The 16666-nt window shown below is 33.5% G+C and overlaps 1 protein-coding gene across 2 annotated transcripts in view; it reads left to right on the top strand.

The window, feature by feature from the left end:
• GYRA (DNA GYRASE A) overlaps positions 1-16666 on the top strand; it is a 256897-nt gene that overhangs the window by 14237 nt on the left and 225994 nt on the right. For both annotated transcript variants that reach the window (XR_016362072.1, XM_089819315.1), the window contains exons 2-4: positions 1268-1337; positions 1441-1506; positions 4599-4700. Coding sequence is in view for 1 of the 2 variants with exons in the window: in XM_089819315.1 (XP_089675441.1) it covers positions 1268-1337; positions 1441-1506; positions 4599-4700 (238 nt within the window). In the remaining variant the exon portion in view is untranslated. The remainder of the gene's footprint in view (positions 1-1267; positions 1338-1440; positions 1507-4598; positions 4701-16666) is intronic.

The following is a 16666-nucleotide window of genomic DNA, read 5'->3' as shown; positions in this document are numbered from 1 at the left end:
CATTAGTAAGGAATTTGAACAACTTCTTGCAGTTGCCCTCTGCCTTGCCCTTTCCCAGAATTTTGCTTTGCATCAATTAAATGGAGGTTGCCAAGCTGTACTTTACATGAAGACAAAATCTAGAGATGCTTCCAAGCTCTCTTTCCACCTCACTTAGTTTGTTTCTTAGGCTACTTACCTCATCCTGCAAGCCAACCGACTCTCTCGCTGAAGCCATATCAATCTAGATTGGCTTTTATCACAATTGGCAGCATATCCTTGCCATGTTCAGTAGGTCCTTCCTTTACTTTGTTAGAGTTGTGGGTTGAGCTGTTTGAAATTGTGACATAATCATTTTTTGAATTACACACAATCATTATGTAATTCCAAAAATGATGGCAATCGTGTGACACAATTACATACAATCATTATGATGCATATACGGTCATTTTTGGAATTACACATTGTGACACATTATTCAATATTGTTCATGGCATCTAGATGCTCTCAAGGACTTCATGTTCCTTGAATTTTAGAAATCCCTATGGTTGAATTTCATTTGGTTTCAACTTTCTAAAGTTTTTGTTTCTACTTACTGTCCCTCTATAATGATTTTTTTTCTGTGTTTGGTAGACATGATGTTTTTTGGTTCTTTATTTATTCAATTGTCATTATCATATGATTGCCCATCCTTCCTTTTGTTAAATTGGTGTCAAATTGCCCAATTCATTCATTCATGTTGGTGTTGACATAACATTTTAATTTCTTTTGTGTTTTTTGACAAGCTTGACTTTGCAATCCTTTTGTATTGAACATTATCAAATTATTTTTGTCATCATTTTATTGCAAATTGGTTTATGGAACTTTTTATTCAGTAACATTTCTTTTATTCTTCTTTCATTCTAGTGTTTCTTGAAGGCCTTGTTATTATCATAAAATCTGGAATATATTTCTTCTATTTGGGTAGTTCATCTTAGTGGAATAGTACCTTTAATAAATTATTTGTTCAATTTCGTTTTATAAAATTTCTTATTGGATTTTTATGTGGTATACCATTTCATTGGTGCTTTTATTGAAGGATTCAAATAGAGGAATTAATTCCTAGATGTGGATGAAGCTGTAAATGTGGTTTAACTTGTTAACATAGGAGTAGTTGGGCATCTTTGAACTTCTAAATCAGATGCTTAGGTTGATGTGCTAATTATAAGCAATAATTTGAATAATTTTATAGATAAGATATTACCCTTTTTGCTGATGTGAATTACTGTTGTTGCTATATGTGATACAGGTTTGCAATGCACGAATTGGGTCTTTTTTCAAGAAGACCCTACAAGAAATGTGCAAGAGTAGTTGGAGAGGTGAAATCTTTTATACTTGCACATTGTAATTGAACACTAGTTTGCGCAATTTTTAACCTATCTGTTTTTACTTGGGTTTTCATGGTATTGAAATATATTGTAGGTTTTGGGTAAGTTTCATCCTCATGGAGACACTGCGGTTTATGATTCTCTGGTTCGAATGGCACAGGTGAATTTTGAAGATAACTTTTACTTGACTTTGATGGATGCTTTGCGTAAATAGTTGGATGCTATTAAAGATTTTTTCATTGCAATGCATAAAGTATATGCTTCGATATCTGCATGTATACTATTTTGTTTGAGTTAATATTGAAATGGTCAAGTCTGTTTCAGTAGAAAGAATGAAATAATATTAATGTCCTTAAATGATCAAACATATGTCAAGGAAACTTCACTTTGGTGCATGGCATTGTACCTAAAACTGTGTATTCTGAATCAGTATTACTCCATGCAGTGTACTGTTATGTATGTGCATTGCCTATGAATTTTGACGTTTAATTTTTCTTATCATGTCCATTGTATTAGATAGTTTTTTAGTGATTAGACAGAGAGAGAGATTCCAGTGAACCATTGGGACGAGTCTTTCCCATAATCCCCACATTTTTGGGATGGATATGTTTTGAGGATGTGGTAGAAATGTCACCTGCCATATTGCCCTGCTGTTGCTGGGATGCCGTTGAGACTTTAGTGATGGCAAAGACGGCTGGTCTATAGCACTTAGTTGTATTTATTCAATCCCCAAAGTGGACAATCTCATTAAGTTTCTGTTATGTGAAAATCGATTGAGAATCCATAAATGATTTATCTGGTGTTGCCTTCATAGGAAGGGGAAAGTCAAAGAAAAGAGTGGGCAAGATCGATGAGGATAAGAAGTCCAAGGAGGAGGATGTGTAAAAATGTCTTGGTAAACCCAAAGTGAGACATTGGAATTGTGGTAGAAGAGGTAAGACAAAAAAGGAAGTCATGTTGAAGTAAATGGATGATTTTATTGATATATTATTTGACATTGATGGGTATGGTACTCACTTTTGTATCCACTAATATTATTGGGGTTGATTCTTGGTAGGGAATTTTGTTACTAGGAGTGTGATAAAAGGATTGGGTTTCCTAGGTAATAACAACTCATTTTTGTTAATTGTTGAGGGAAGGTAAAGTGCCTTTCATGGATGAGAGATTATGACATTCTTTGATGTTTTACATATGTTAAATTTGGGTAGAATATTTTTCCTGTCTCAGATGATGGAATTTGAAGTGCATGTTGTATTTGATAAAAAATTATGCAAGTTAGAGACATTTTGTTGCTAGCTAACAGTACGAGGTGCAAGACTTTTTTAGGCTGGAACCATACGACATAAGCATTGTGTATTGCAACCAATGTTGCTAAACTTGATTCAAGATTTATGTGCATCATTGGTTGGGTCATACTGGAGAAGAGGGCTTGACAACCTTGTCAAGTACAAAAGTGTTAGAATGTATTATAGCTTGTTTCTTGGTTTGAGTTTAATGAACGTTGGGGCTTGACAACCTTGTGAAGTACAAAATTGGTAGAATGTATTATATCTTGTTTTTGTTTTGAGTTTAATGAACACTGTGTTTGCAAATTGAAATAGGGCATGGTTTCCTTTAAAGGAGCTCTAGAGCTTGTTTGCAACTTGTATAATCCATCATTAGGTTCAGTTGTGAGTTTCATCTTGCATTGTGTTTGAAGATCATGAAGATTGGTGATAAGAAGATGTGAAAACAAGAAGAAAATGAGATAGGGAACACAACATTTTTTGTGTCTTTGTGGCAATGCATATTGCACTTGTTTAAACTTCGAGAGCTTGTGGAGTGTAAATGCAGAATGTCAAGATCAATGAAATCCTTTTAAATAAGTCCAAGAACCTAGTGGATATAAAGTACAAGGCATTGACATCTGTGAGGTTGAAGTTGGGGTTTTGAAGATGGCTCTCAAGTGATCATGATGTTTGATGATTGGGACCATTTATTTGAAGCACTGTAATACAAAATTCATGGACTATACATATCTTTCCAAGATACAAAAATTTGGATGGATTTTCTCAAAAATTATTTGTACAAACCTTTTTCCAAGTGATTATGATTTTTAGTTCCATTACTCAACAACCTATCTGCATTGGACTAGTTAATAGATCCACCTAATAAGAAATGCTTATAGTCATAAAACTTACTTTTTTCATTTTCTCATGTGCAGCCTTTAATGTAATATATCAGACATTCTCGTGGAATTGATCAAGGTTCCAGTTATGTTTTTTTTGTCTCTGTGGATGCAAAATAAAATGCAAATGTTTGTATTTGTTATTAGTTTATTTGTCATGGGTTGGGAGATTTTGAAAGTGCAAAATTAAAATTCATTGATGCCATTAATTAAATTGCTATCATTATGTATGTGCAAACTGGTGCAAGGTATGACCCATGTAACAAAACATTAATTTGACAGAATTCTCTTATTATCTAAGGAATACTGAAGCATATTTGATAAATTTTGTTAAAGTAGAAGTGCTCTATTGCTAACAAATCTTCAATGTGTAATGTTAGAGTTTATGAGAAGCAAGGATTTGTTTGTAGCAAATGCAAATCAATGACGGAATGAGTAATAATTCAAGGAAATATACAGTGGAGCAAGGAAGTTCAAACTATTGCTTCAGTCTTGGCTGTTTTGACTAAGTTGGTCATTCATTCACTCTATTGCTGACCAAGTGGGATCAATATGTATCCACATTAGAATTAGTAAGAAGAAAGATATTTGTAATGCAACCCCATTTACTTCTTCACTACCATATTATTTAGGAAGTATTCTAGTGTGCAGCCATTCAAGAGACCACATAAATAACTTTCACGCTAATAAACAATACAACCACCAAATTTTAATAAACTATTTTATTAGAACTGGTTTGTAGTATTGTAGTGGGGCATTTAGGAGACCACCTCAATATCTCCCAAGCCAAGAAGTCACATATGCATTCAAGCATTAAACAACTATTGAATTTAAATATACTTTTATATTAAAACTGTTTTAAAGTATTGTAGTGGGCCATGTAGGAGACCAGATTAATGCCTTCCTTACCAAAAAGTCACCTACAGATGCAAGCATTAAATGACAACCAACCATTGAAGTTAATTATGTTGCTTTATTAAAACTGTTTTGAAGTACTAAGAATTTTAACTGTTGCATGTTCTTGATATTGTTTACATTTGTTATTATTGCTCCACTTTGTTTATAACATTACCTTGTGATTTTAGGGATTCTCTCTGCGAACTCCTCTTATTAGTGGGCATGGAAATTTTGGGTCAGTTGATGCAGACCCTCCTGCTGCCATGCGATATACAGAAGCAAGATTAGAAGTAGGTATTTTTTTTTTTTTTCTTGTTCTAGGTTGTCTTTTTTGTTCATACTTCTATATTATCTATGATTGTTTCCACAGGTTATAATGAAGAATGAACTGATATTTAAAGATTGTGCAAACTGTTAGAAATGCAAATCTGCATGAATTTGTATTTTTCTGGTAGCAACAAACAATCTGATTAACCTTTGTTCAATTTGATTCGTAAAAACTATTTTTGATTAATTGTGATGTACTATTAAGGCTACAAAGGCTATAGATTTATAGATCTCCTTTCTAACCTAAATTGTAGACATAAGTAATTCTATGAGGTATATAGATTTCTACATTTACAACTTAAGGAAAATAAGACTTTGGTAGTCTGGAAAATCATGTAAACTTATGTTTTGACCTCTTGAATTGACATCCTTTGTAGAACACTATATTGTAGACAGTGGTCCCTCTTGAGGACATAACATTCTTCAATACAAATTGTAAAAGCTCTAGTAGTTAAGTTTATGGTCAGCAGAGCACATGATTGTTCAATGATTGGTTGAATTACAGGTATATGCCCCATTACTTGCATGCTCTTTCACATGGTTTTCCTCATTTTCTTTTAGAATTACAGGGCTTTTTTGGTCTTTCAATTTTGTTTTTGTCTGGTATGTATGAAATGCAGTAGTTGCTTGTAATTCCCAAATAGACATTTTGAGCCGTGTAAATTTAGAGATAGATAAAATGTAGAATGTCCCCTTTTTGGGTTTGCCCTCACTCTTGCCCAAGAATCACAAATTCTGTTATATTAGAATTGTATGATGGTTAGAGATTCAACTTTACCTCTTAAAATATCTTTTAACAAGGTAAACCCTGATTTAGGTCCTGCAGTCACCAGGGACAAACTAATTATATTGTTAGTGTAATATAATCTGCATTAAGCTTTACAATTTTATAATTCAAAGAGATATATGATTCTAACAAGGAGTGGGACAACTATGATCATTGCATACTTGGAATTTTAGAATCCTACTAATAGCTTTTAACTTCCATATGTATTATCCCTCACAATAGTGCCTTTCTATGATGTAACCTGTGCCCATTCCACCACAAACCTTATCCATGCCAAATTGCTTACTCATGCCAATCTTTCATTTCTCCTGTGAATGCTTAGATCACCGTCCAAAATATAATATTTTCCCTGTGCCCCCTTGTTGAAATGCAGTGGAAATGTTCTTTACATATGTTCTCTTGTTTTGAAAGACTGTGCCCCCCTTCTAGAGTTATTCCTTGATTACCAAGTGATATTACTTCATTGATCACACTATTTCATGTTAATGGATGACCATTTACTTACCTCCGAAATCTTTCTATGTTTCAAAATTTGTAAAGTTCTTGCCCTTTGATCTGACTGACTTCTATTCTACATATCTCCTAGTCTTTGAACTATTACACAAAGTAATTGGAAAAATATTTGATGTATAAACAAATGATCAAGATGATCATTATATAGTATTTTACAAATGTACAAAATAGGAAGTTTCTAATAAGAAACTTAAGAAGATCAAGGTAATCCATCTTATCTAGCTAAATTACAGCATATACAAAAGATGAACATTAAAGTAACAAATTAATAATATTCTAATACCCTCCCTTAATGGTTAATCTGTCCATAACACAATGCTGTCCCTGAATTTAACAAAATTATCTGGACCAAAAGGCTTGGTGAGAATGTTTGTAGTGAGATCCGTTGTCTGAAGATACCGTAAGTGAACTGTCCCTTCTTTAACCAACTGCTGAATGTAGTGAAAATGAATGTCCACATGTTTGGTTCTTTCATAGAATATCAGGTTCTTGGCAAGTTTGAGCACTCCTTGATTACCAAAGAGCAAGGGCGTTGGGCCAACTTGAGATAAATGCATATTGACAATCATCTGATGAAGCCAAACTGGCTTACAAGCAACCTTAACAACTTCTATAAATTTTGCTTTTGTGGAGGATAGCGAGACCACGTGTTGCTTCTTACTAGTTTAGGTGACTCCACTTGATCCCAAATTGAACACATAACCCACAGTTGATGTCTTATCATCAATCGAACTTGCCTAATTTGAATCTGTGAATCCACTCACTTTGGAATCAAGACTTCTTGTGTAAAGAAGTTCATAATCTGAGGTGCTCTTCACATAGTGCGGTACACACTTTGCTGCTACCCAATTATCAGCCTTGGGGGTTGTCACGAATCGTGAAATCTAGCTCACTATAAAATTGAGATTGGGTCTTGTGGCAATGAGATAGATGAGCCTGCCCACTAGTTGCCTGTAAGTGGTTTCCTCAATAGGAGGAGAATTAGACTTGGGTGATAGCTTCAATCCTTTCTCCATAAGTGTGGAAGCGGGTTTACAATCCTACGTACAAAATTTGTCAAGCAAGTTTCGAGCATACTTAGACTGAGAAATAAAGACGCTTCCATCAGTTTGCCAAACCTCAATACCTAAACAATAATGGAGATGCTTTGAATTTGTCATACTAACATCCTTGTATAGGTCTTGTTTGATTTCTGCAATCAAATGGGTTGAACTACCAGTAATGATCAAGTCATCCACATAGGTAACAAGAAAGAGAATATCATTACCATAGCGTTTGATATACATATTACTATTAGAACGGAAATGCTGGAAACGATGAGCAACCAAGTACTTATCAATCTTGATGTACCTTGCTCGAGGAGCTTGTTTGAGTCCATAGAGTGCTTTCTTGAGTCTACAAACTAATTTTTTTTGGCTGACAACCTTGAAACCGAGGGGCTGCATCATGTAGATTGCTTCTTGCAACTCACTGTTGTAGAAGACACCCTTAACATCCATCCGATGGACTTTTCATCCAAATTGAGATGAAATAGTGAGAAGAAGACAAATTGTACTCATCTTTGCAGTAGGAGCAAAAGTCTCTTCATAATCATTGCCCTCCTATTGTATAGACCCTCGAGAAACTAATATTGTTGAGGAGTGTATGTTGTAGTTAACAAATGTTTTATGCCTTGTGTATCACAAAAAGTGGAGAAAGCAGTATAACAAAACTCTCCCCATTATCAGACCTAAGAGATATAATAGAACAACCATACTCTTTCTACTAAGGCTTTAAATTTCTGAATTACAATAAACACATCCGATTTTTGTTTAAGAAAGTACACCCACATTTTTGTACCGAAATTGTTATCCAAAAGTAAGAAATACCTGCGCCTAGTAATAAGAGGAGTATTCATTGGACCACATATATCAACATGGGCCAACTGCAGTACCTTAGAGGCTCGCCATGAGTCGCCATCTTTGAACGCCGTCCTATGTTGCTTTCTAGCTTGATAAGCTCCACAAAGTCGTAGATTTTGAGTTTGAATTTCAAGTAGTCCAAGTACTAAATCATCCTCAACAAGTTGAGCAAGATAATGAATGTTCAAATGACCGTATCACTGATGCAAGAGACTACTGCTAGAAGATGATTTAGTTGTGAAGACATGCTCAAGAGAATCACCCATATCCACAAGTCTATATAAACCATGATTCTCAATACCAACAACAATAATTGTGTGTCGCACGATCAATATTTGAGTACTTGCGTGTATTGAATACCACACCATGTTGAGGAGGTTAACTTCCATGCCTGGAACGTAGTATACATTGAGGAAAATGAGATTCCTCCCAACATATTGTATCTAAACATTGCCCTTGCCAACAACATTATACTCTTCACCTCCAAATATAATTGAATCATTAAAAAGAGAAAAATTTGTAAACCAATCACATCTGTGAGTGAAATGCTGAGAAGCACCAAAATCTATATATGGAGGAAAGGATTTCACATGGCCTGTAGGTCTTTTAGCCATGGAGGCATAAAAGGAAAAATCTTTGTGCTAATGCGCTCAACAATATTGGCTTTAAGCTGAGACCCTCCCTACTTTTGCTATTCAAAAGCTAATCGATTCTGGCAATCCTTGAGCAAATTTCCATATTTGTGACAGTAGTTACATTGCACCTTCTTTTTCTTTGAACCATCCTGAGACTAATTGAAGCTCTTTTGTTGAGATGAATGAGAATGTTGAGATATGGCTTTATTTTTTGTGAAAGAATTTAGATAAAAAAGGCTTTATTAGAGGAGGAGGAGGTGGCATTGCTACCAAAGTGTTGTTTCATTGATCCTGTTACAAAATTTTGGTGCACAACTTTGGAAATTTCATATCAATATTAGTCAAAGTAATGTTGAGAGTCTTCTATAAATGCTCATAAAATTTTGATACTCTTGAAGGTGATGACTACCATATCTTCTTCCTCCATATTCGGACCAATAGCTTCGAGTTGATCTCGAATGTCCTAAATCTTTGTGGGATGCTCCTCCAAGGACGTGTTCATCCATCATGATGGAGAACAATTGTTTCTTTAGAAAGAACTCTCTACTCTTGTTTGATAACTCATGCAATTCCTTCAGATGCTTCCAGATGTTTGCTACAGACTTGCTAGAAGGAATTTGAGGCAAATGATAATCTATAATAGGGAGATGGAGAAGCATGGCAACTTCTTTGTTTCATTCATCAAACTTGTTTTGGTCTACTTGAACTATGGTAGGATAGGTCTCTGTGCCCTTAATAATCGTATCAAGGCAACGATATTCAAAGATGGTTAGCATGCATTGCTTCCAGGTGTTATGATATTTATCGTTGAATATCTGATTACCCTTTAATATTAAGTTTGTCAATGACGTCGTCTTGCATGTTCTCAATGCACAAAAATGAGAATTAAATAAGTAGTGATTGTACAAATTCAAAAACATGAATCCTAATGTAGAAAACATAAGCAAATGCAGGTATGGACTTAAGAAGAATGATAAGTATGGTTGACACAAATTAAGAGTAAATTTTTTAGTTGACGCACAAAAATTGGAGGAAGATCAAGAAGGGATTCCAAAAAACCCAAAATGATTTTGAAATCAGAATAAAATTCAAAGTGGTTCAAAATTCAAGGCATAGAAGCTAAGGCACCTAGAAAAATTTGATGATCGGGAAAACCCACAAGGAATATGCAATCATTTTTTTTCTTGACTTGAACTAAGTGGTCGAAACCCTAGTTGAACATAAAGGAGCCCTAGTAGTCTATGAGAGTTTGACTAAAGTAGAAAAATGTCAAAATGGAGAGTCAAAAATTCTCCAAACATAGGCACAGTGTAGTGGAGTCGCATATCCCCAACAAAAACGGTGGGACAAGACCAAAAGATTTTTCTTTTGCTAACATTGGCTATAAAATTGTCGTTGGAGAATGAGAAAAAATGGTCGCAGAAGCAAATATGTTTTTTCCCCAATGATTTGTAGAGGAACAGAGGTCAACAACCAAGAATGGGTCGCACGATGGTGTTTTGGGAAGAGAACAAAAAATGACCTCAAAAGAAAGCGCCTGAATGTAGCCAAAAAAAGGAAGTCATGCCAAAAGAATATATGCGAATTTGGCTTGCTTTCAAAAACCTTAGATGAGTTTATCATAACTAGGACTAATTGCATGATCAAGAGGAAAAAACATAGGGTTGTTAATTTTGAAGATTTCCCTAGATTTGCAGTATACCCTTGATTGGTTAAAGGCAAACTACAAAATATTCAAAGTAATTTCAAATTTCACCTTTAGAAAAAAGATCGCCCAAAACCCTAGATGCTTTGATACCAAATTATGCAAAGTAATTGGTAAAATATTTGACGTATTAACAAATGATCAAGATGATTATTATAAAGAATTTTACAAATGTACAAAATCGAAAGTGTCTAATTAGAAACTTCAGAAGATCAAGCAATCGATCTTATCTAACTAAATTATAAACTATATTATGCACAAAAGATGACCATTGAAGGAATGAATTAATAATATTCTAATACCCTCCCTTAATGGTCAATCTGTCCATTAAACCAAGCTGTCCATTTGTTACTAAATGATATTACTTCCTTGATCACACTATTACATGTTAATGGATGACCATTGACTTATCAAATATCAAACACAACATACATACTAATCGCTGTGTTTATGTATTTGTTGACAGTATCCTCCTAAATACTGACTTAATGATTTTCACCATCCTGTATTTGAGTGTTGACTGGACTATCAAGCTGCTGATTGGATATACAACGGTGGATGGATTGATTATTTATTTACATTCAATATTTGGTATCACTATAATATATTTTAGAGTTATAATATTTAATTGGCATATACGTTTCAGATTTAAAATATTGTTATTAAGTTATTAACTATACTTATATATAAATGTATTAATCTTTAGAATTCATATGGCAACTATTTATTATTTAATTGTTATTTTATCTATTTATTTTATATTTTAATGTTATTATATTCATAATAATATTTAATATGTTTGCTTGATCATTTTATTTTTTATTTAATGATTATTTGTTATTAAATCCTATTTTAAAATAGGCACATCTCAAAACGACATTATTTATTATGTGTTGATTTTCTACAATTTTGTAAATCTTGATAGTTAGTCACTATAAGATAAAGTTACTCTGGGTTTTGGGGATGGGGAAGCATCTACATAGGCCTGATTTTTGAAACCATTTTTGGAGACGACTCTCATGCCTCCATACTGTCATGCCCCATTTGAATACAATGCAGAAGTTTAAAGATATATAATAAGGGACAAGTCCCCTAACCCCTCTAGACAACAACTGGGCATCCCTTGTTTAACCAAAAAAGAAGTTTGTTTAAAAAAATATAACATTTTTCAATATTCTATTGGGTGTATTGAATGTCATATCATGCTGCTCAATGTAATGATCTTTATGATGAGATACTCATACTTTTGATATCTATGACTATTATAATTTAATATTCATATAATAGAAGTTAGAATTCTTCCATTTGCTCATTCGAGTATTTAAAATTTAAATATTTATTGTTCAATGTTCAATGTTCGATTTCATGTTCAATGCAATGTTCAAGTATTTAAATTTTAGTAAATCAGTATTTTACATCTTTATGCTTTATATTGTTATACATATTTTCATAAGTAGCATTTGAAATACAACATGTATAGCATATAGAATATACAGCTCTCCTCCCCCATCCCCTATTGTTCCTAAATCGAGGCCCCTCTGTTCCCTCTTCTTGGAAACATATTCTGACTCCCAACTTCCCCCTGTCCCCTAGGGCGGTGTAACTATGATATCTATCTGTCTATATATATATATTCTGCAGCAAAATACAATTAAAAAATGCAGAGGATAATCAACATTATACAACTGCAGTCGATATTGACTAAGGTAGCACGATAGTGATGAAGCCATGATTATTTTAATTACAAATCATCAATATAGATTATCAGTGATCTGTGCAATGACTACAATTAGAAGGAAGGATGCAGTTACCATAATAATCTAATTGATGACATAGTGAATTGAAAGAGATATTTAGGTGTACCGTGTGATGATCAGAGAAGAATTAGCAAGCTTGTTATTTAATCTCTATGGTTCTGATTATAAAGAATTGCAATTAGTAAAGGGTTAATACAGAAATAGCTTAAAAGAATAATATGTAGTCATTGGTAGAAAATGACCAGGTCAACAATCATGTTATGTACAATATCACTGCAAGTAACCAAATTAATAATCGAATAGGTATGATCAATTACAAAGAAGACTGGATAGAGAAACAGATAACCCTTACCATATGTAAGGTGAGTCCCTTCAAATTTGCAAGACATAAATGGGAAATGATTATACTTGCATGCATACGTATGTATGCATGTATATATCTATGTTTGTATGCACGTATATATCTATGCATGTGTTGATTGATTACTGATCAAATTGATTTGAATCAGTTGAAGATGGGAGATTATAAGTATTTATGATACTCTTCAGTGAAGAGTAAGAAAGTAAACTATTTACATTGCTGATAGCAATTCATGCTCTAATGTATCTCTTGAGTTTACTATTAGTTTAAGCTATATCATATCTGAATTCTATTGGTGATAAGGAACTTTTATATAATCTCTCTCTCTCTCTCTCTATATATATATATATATATAAATATATTTATATATAATAATAATAATGAAATTACAATAATTGTATATAAGATATGTCATACTTCACATATATATTAACTTCTATATAATCTCTCTCCCTCTCTCTACACACACACACACACACACACACACACACACATATCTCTCTCTCTCTCTATATATATATAATAATAATGAAATTAGAATAATTGTTCATAAGATATGTCATACTTTACATATATATTATGAGTACTAGTGTAATTACCTAATAATATATTATTAATACTAGTGTAATTACTTAATAATATATTATTTTTGATCGGTGATTACTTAATAATACATTATGTTATACTTTACATATATATTAGTAATAGTATAGTTATTTAATAATATATACTTATCCAATATCTTGATTAGCCACTAATAGCGTTAGGAAGATATGGGATTTAATGAGAGCAGAGTACGTCAGGTACATGATGGGAATGACCCAACATGAGTAAGATCCTTGTGGGAGCTCACTTATCTTCACACTATAATGACCCTGCTCAAATTTGATCCCAAAATGTTGATAAAGGTTCAAGAAAACACTTTGCATACAAGGGTCATATGACTGATATAAAATTTCAGTTTGCTTTTATGGCTCTTTCCTTCACTTAGCATCGATAAGAATGCTTGCAAGTAGACTCTGCATTGACTAAACAATGACCTAACCTGAATGTGCAACTAATTTTGGCAATATTCAATGCATATATATGAGCTAAGCATGAGAAATGAACACCTACAGCCAACTGGCATTTTAACAAACAGTTGGTATGCAAACTAACTAGCTGATAAATAATGATATTGAATTGCTCAAATTGACACCAGCAACTATTATCTCCTTAATTGCAATGAAATTTCTAATACAATGCTCATGAAATATGGCCAAGACTCTTGGCATTTACATGGATTACAAAAATGATAATGTTGGTATAATGCACACCTACAACTGAAACTTGTAACACCTAAAATGCAATGCTAACAAAGGAACCTGGTTGTAGATGGCTGTAATAATTTTCTCCAATGCTGTCTTTCTGCTTTGCTTTTTTTCTGTTCTGCTTTTTCACTTGCTTTTTTCAGATCTGCTTTTTCGCTTTGCTTTTTCGGACTACTTTTTCGGGTTGTTTTTTCGGACCTGTTTTTTCGAACTGCTTTTTTTAAAACTCAAACTCTCAGGTAGTCTGAGTATACAAATTAAGCTCAACTTGAAATGGCTGAATACCACTTCCAAAGTGCAACCCTTCAGAAGGTCTTTCACTTCCTCAGTTATGCAATCTCTTGAGAGGTATCGTTCTCAAGGATTATGCTGAATATTTGCAGACCTGAATGGTGTCACAAATGCTCAAAGAGAATGGTAGTAGAATCATCAATTCCCGTCCTTTCAAATGAGAGGCCAAGCCTTCTATTTATTTACTTTTCCAAGAAGTTACTAAGGACTTCTAGAAGCATCCTTTTCTAAGAAGTTGCTAACAACTTCTAGAAACATCCATTATAAAATCCCATTATAATGCACTTTAATAATAAAATAACTTTATAAAATAAAAAGTGCAACTCAACTTAGAATTATAACATGTAGGCCCAATATAAGAAGTAATGATAAAATATAAATAATATCTCCAAGAGCATAATAAACCATCCAATCTCCAAATAAATGCCAAAATGACTCTCTCATCACGAACTCTCATAGACACAACCACCCGTCTACGAGAGTTCGTGATAGACTGATCCACACGCAAAACGATGCCAGCCAAAACGGGGACATTACATACACACCCTAGTAGGTGTGTGTAGAGAGGTTGAGTAATTTGGTCATGCGACATGAAGCTCTTAAGATGGTAAGAACCTTGAGGGAGCCCACTTGTGTAGACTATTTCAAGTGCACTAGTACAACATTTCCAACAATCCAATATTTTTCTCAAGGATAAAGAGAATGAATTAGGACTTGAGTATGTATTATGAATCATTAATTGTTATCAATGTGATCTTATTTAATTGCATTGTGATGTAAGTTAATCTTTGGGAATTGGTATACTAGTAGGGAACATTACTTGTTACCATTCCCAAGCGACACAAATTCTAGTTGGTAAGTTTAGGGTAAATCAAGAGAAGTCCTAATAGGGGAAATTGCCACAACTTAGGGGATGTGTATATTAAATTTATAGATAATTTAGAACATATTGTATATTTTTTTAATCTCCCTATGAAAACATGGATAAAGAATACATTTATACATCATGGAACTAAACATATAACATTTATATTCAAAGTTCATTGCCACCGTGCATGCAATATTAAAACATAACATACAAGCTCTATGGTCATAGCAAAATTGACCAAAGGCTACTGTTGACATTGCTTTGCTTTAGCTCATTACAAATAATCGATTAGAGATACCTCTCATGGGCTAAGTTCTGTTTGTTGTTAGAAATGGAAGTTCATTGTGTTTCGCGCATTTTCACATGTAGGTGAAACCATTTTGTGTTTTCGTCATTATGTTAAATGGCTTATCGTTAGAAGATTTTTGGTCGATCCTGACATATAGTGTTAGTTGATAGCTCCTATTGAATAACATTTTGCTTCTTCTTTGACGTATGCTCTTGGCAGAAAACATTGTGTTTTCAATACACTGGGTCCCGGTTACTTTATTTCCGAGAATTTAAATGGCAATCATTCTTTCTGAGATCTATGGCTTAGATTTTCTCGAATGTTTGCATGAAAATCTGAGGGAAGAAATTTTTGAGTGCAAAAGTGCATTGGGCCATAAATGTTGTGTTTCAACTTTTCTTATGTTTGTGAGTAAATCTAAGGACAAGAAATTGTTGGTGCGAACATGTGTGAGGCTGAAAATTTTGTATTTTTTTGTGCTTGCATTAATTTTTACTCGTGACTAAGACATGACCCGAGAGAAGAATATTATTGCCGAACTGTTTTTTGGATTTTACATGTGATGCAATGACTTTTTCTTCCTTTCTTGCCACTTGCAGAGGGTATGGGCATAATTTTCTTGACTACAAAGTTATTTATTTGCCTATTTCTTGTCATTTTATGGATCAAATGTGCATAGAAATCAGATTCATTCTGATATATTTTACTTGGGCTGTCTCTTCCTTCTGTAAAATTCCTTCATTTCTAGGATGTTTGCTGTCATTTCATGATCAAGTGTGTTAAAGCATATAGCTTCGATCGGACAATGACTGTGATCAAAGATCTATATATATATGCATATTGATATATATATATGTGTGTGTGTGTGTGTGTGTGTGTGTGTATGTATATGTATCAGTATGTAAATCATATGTGTGTGTGTGTGTGTGTGTGTGTGTGTGTGTGTGTGTGTGTGTGTTCACACACACATATGATTTATACACACACACACACACACATATATATGATTTACATACTGATATATATAGATACATACACACACACACACACACACACACACACAATCCCATTGTATGTCATTCTGCAAATGATCGCTGTAGTTGAAACCGATGAACATATTTATATTTTATTTGAGATTATATCTCATTCATGATTGTAACATATTCCGATCCCTTTGATTTAAGATCATTATCAATCTATGTAAATATCATTACTGGGCTGCATATGAATCGAGTTCATTATGATTGGTAATATATGTTTAGACTTGTGTTAAGTCTAACTAACTCAGAATGGGTATGATAATCAAACACCGAATAGGTGTGAGAGTGAATGGTCATGTCTCCATTCAGAGACATGCCCATTCACTCTCACACCCCTCCTTGTTATATATATACTCAATCTACACGATATTGCAAGGCATCAAAATCTATTAATGCAAGCATATCAAAGGGACATAAGCATCACATATACAAGAACATCTCTGTTATTTCTGCAATACTATATATAGATTCT

The sequence above is a fragment of the Cupressus sempervirens genome, chromosome 3 (assembly GCF_028749045.1).
Source record: "Cupressus sempervirens isolate cs-2001-9-10 chromosome 3, ASM2874904v1, whole genome shotgun sequence".
Lineage (NCBI taxonomy): Eukaryota > Viridiplantae > Streptophyta > Pinopsida > Cupressales > Cupressaceae > Cupressus > Cupressus sempervirens.
The sequence above is the reverse complement of the archived record's forward strand: the minus strand, read 5'-3'. Positions and strand labels throughout refer to the sequence as shown.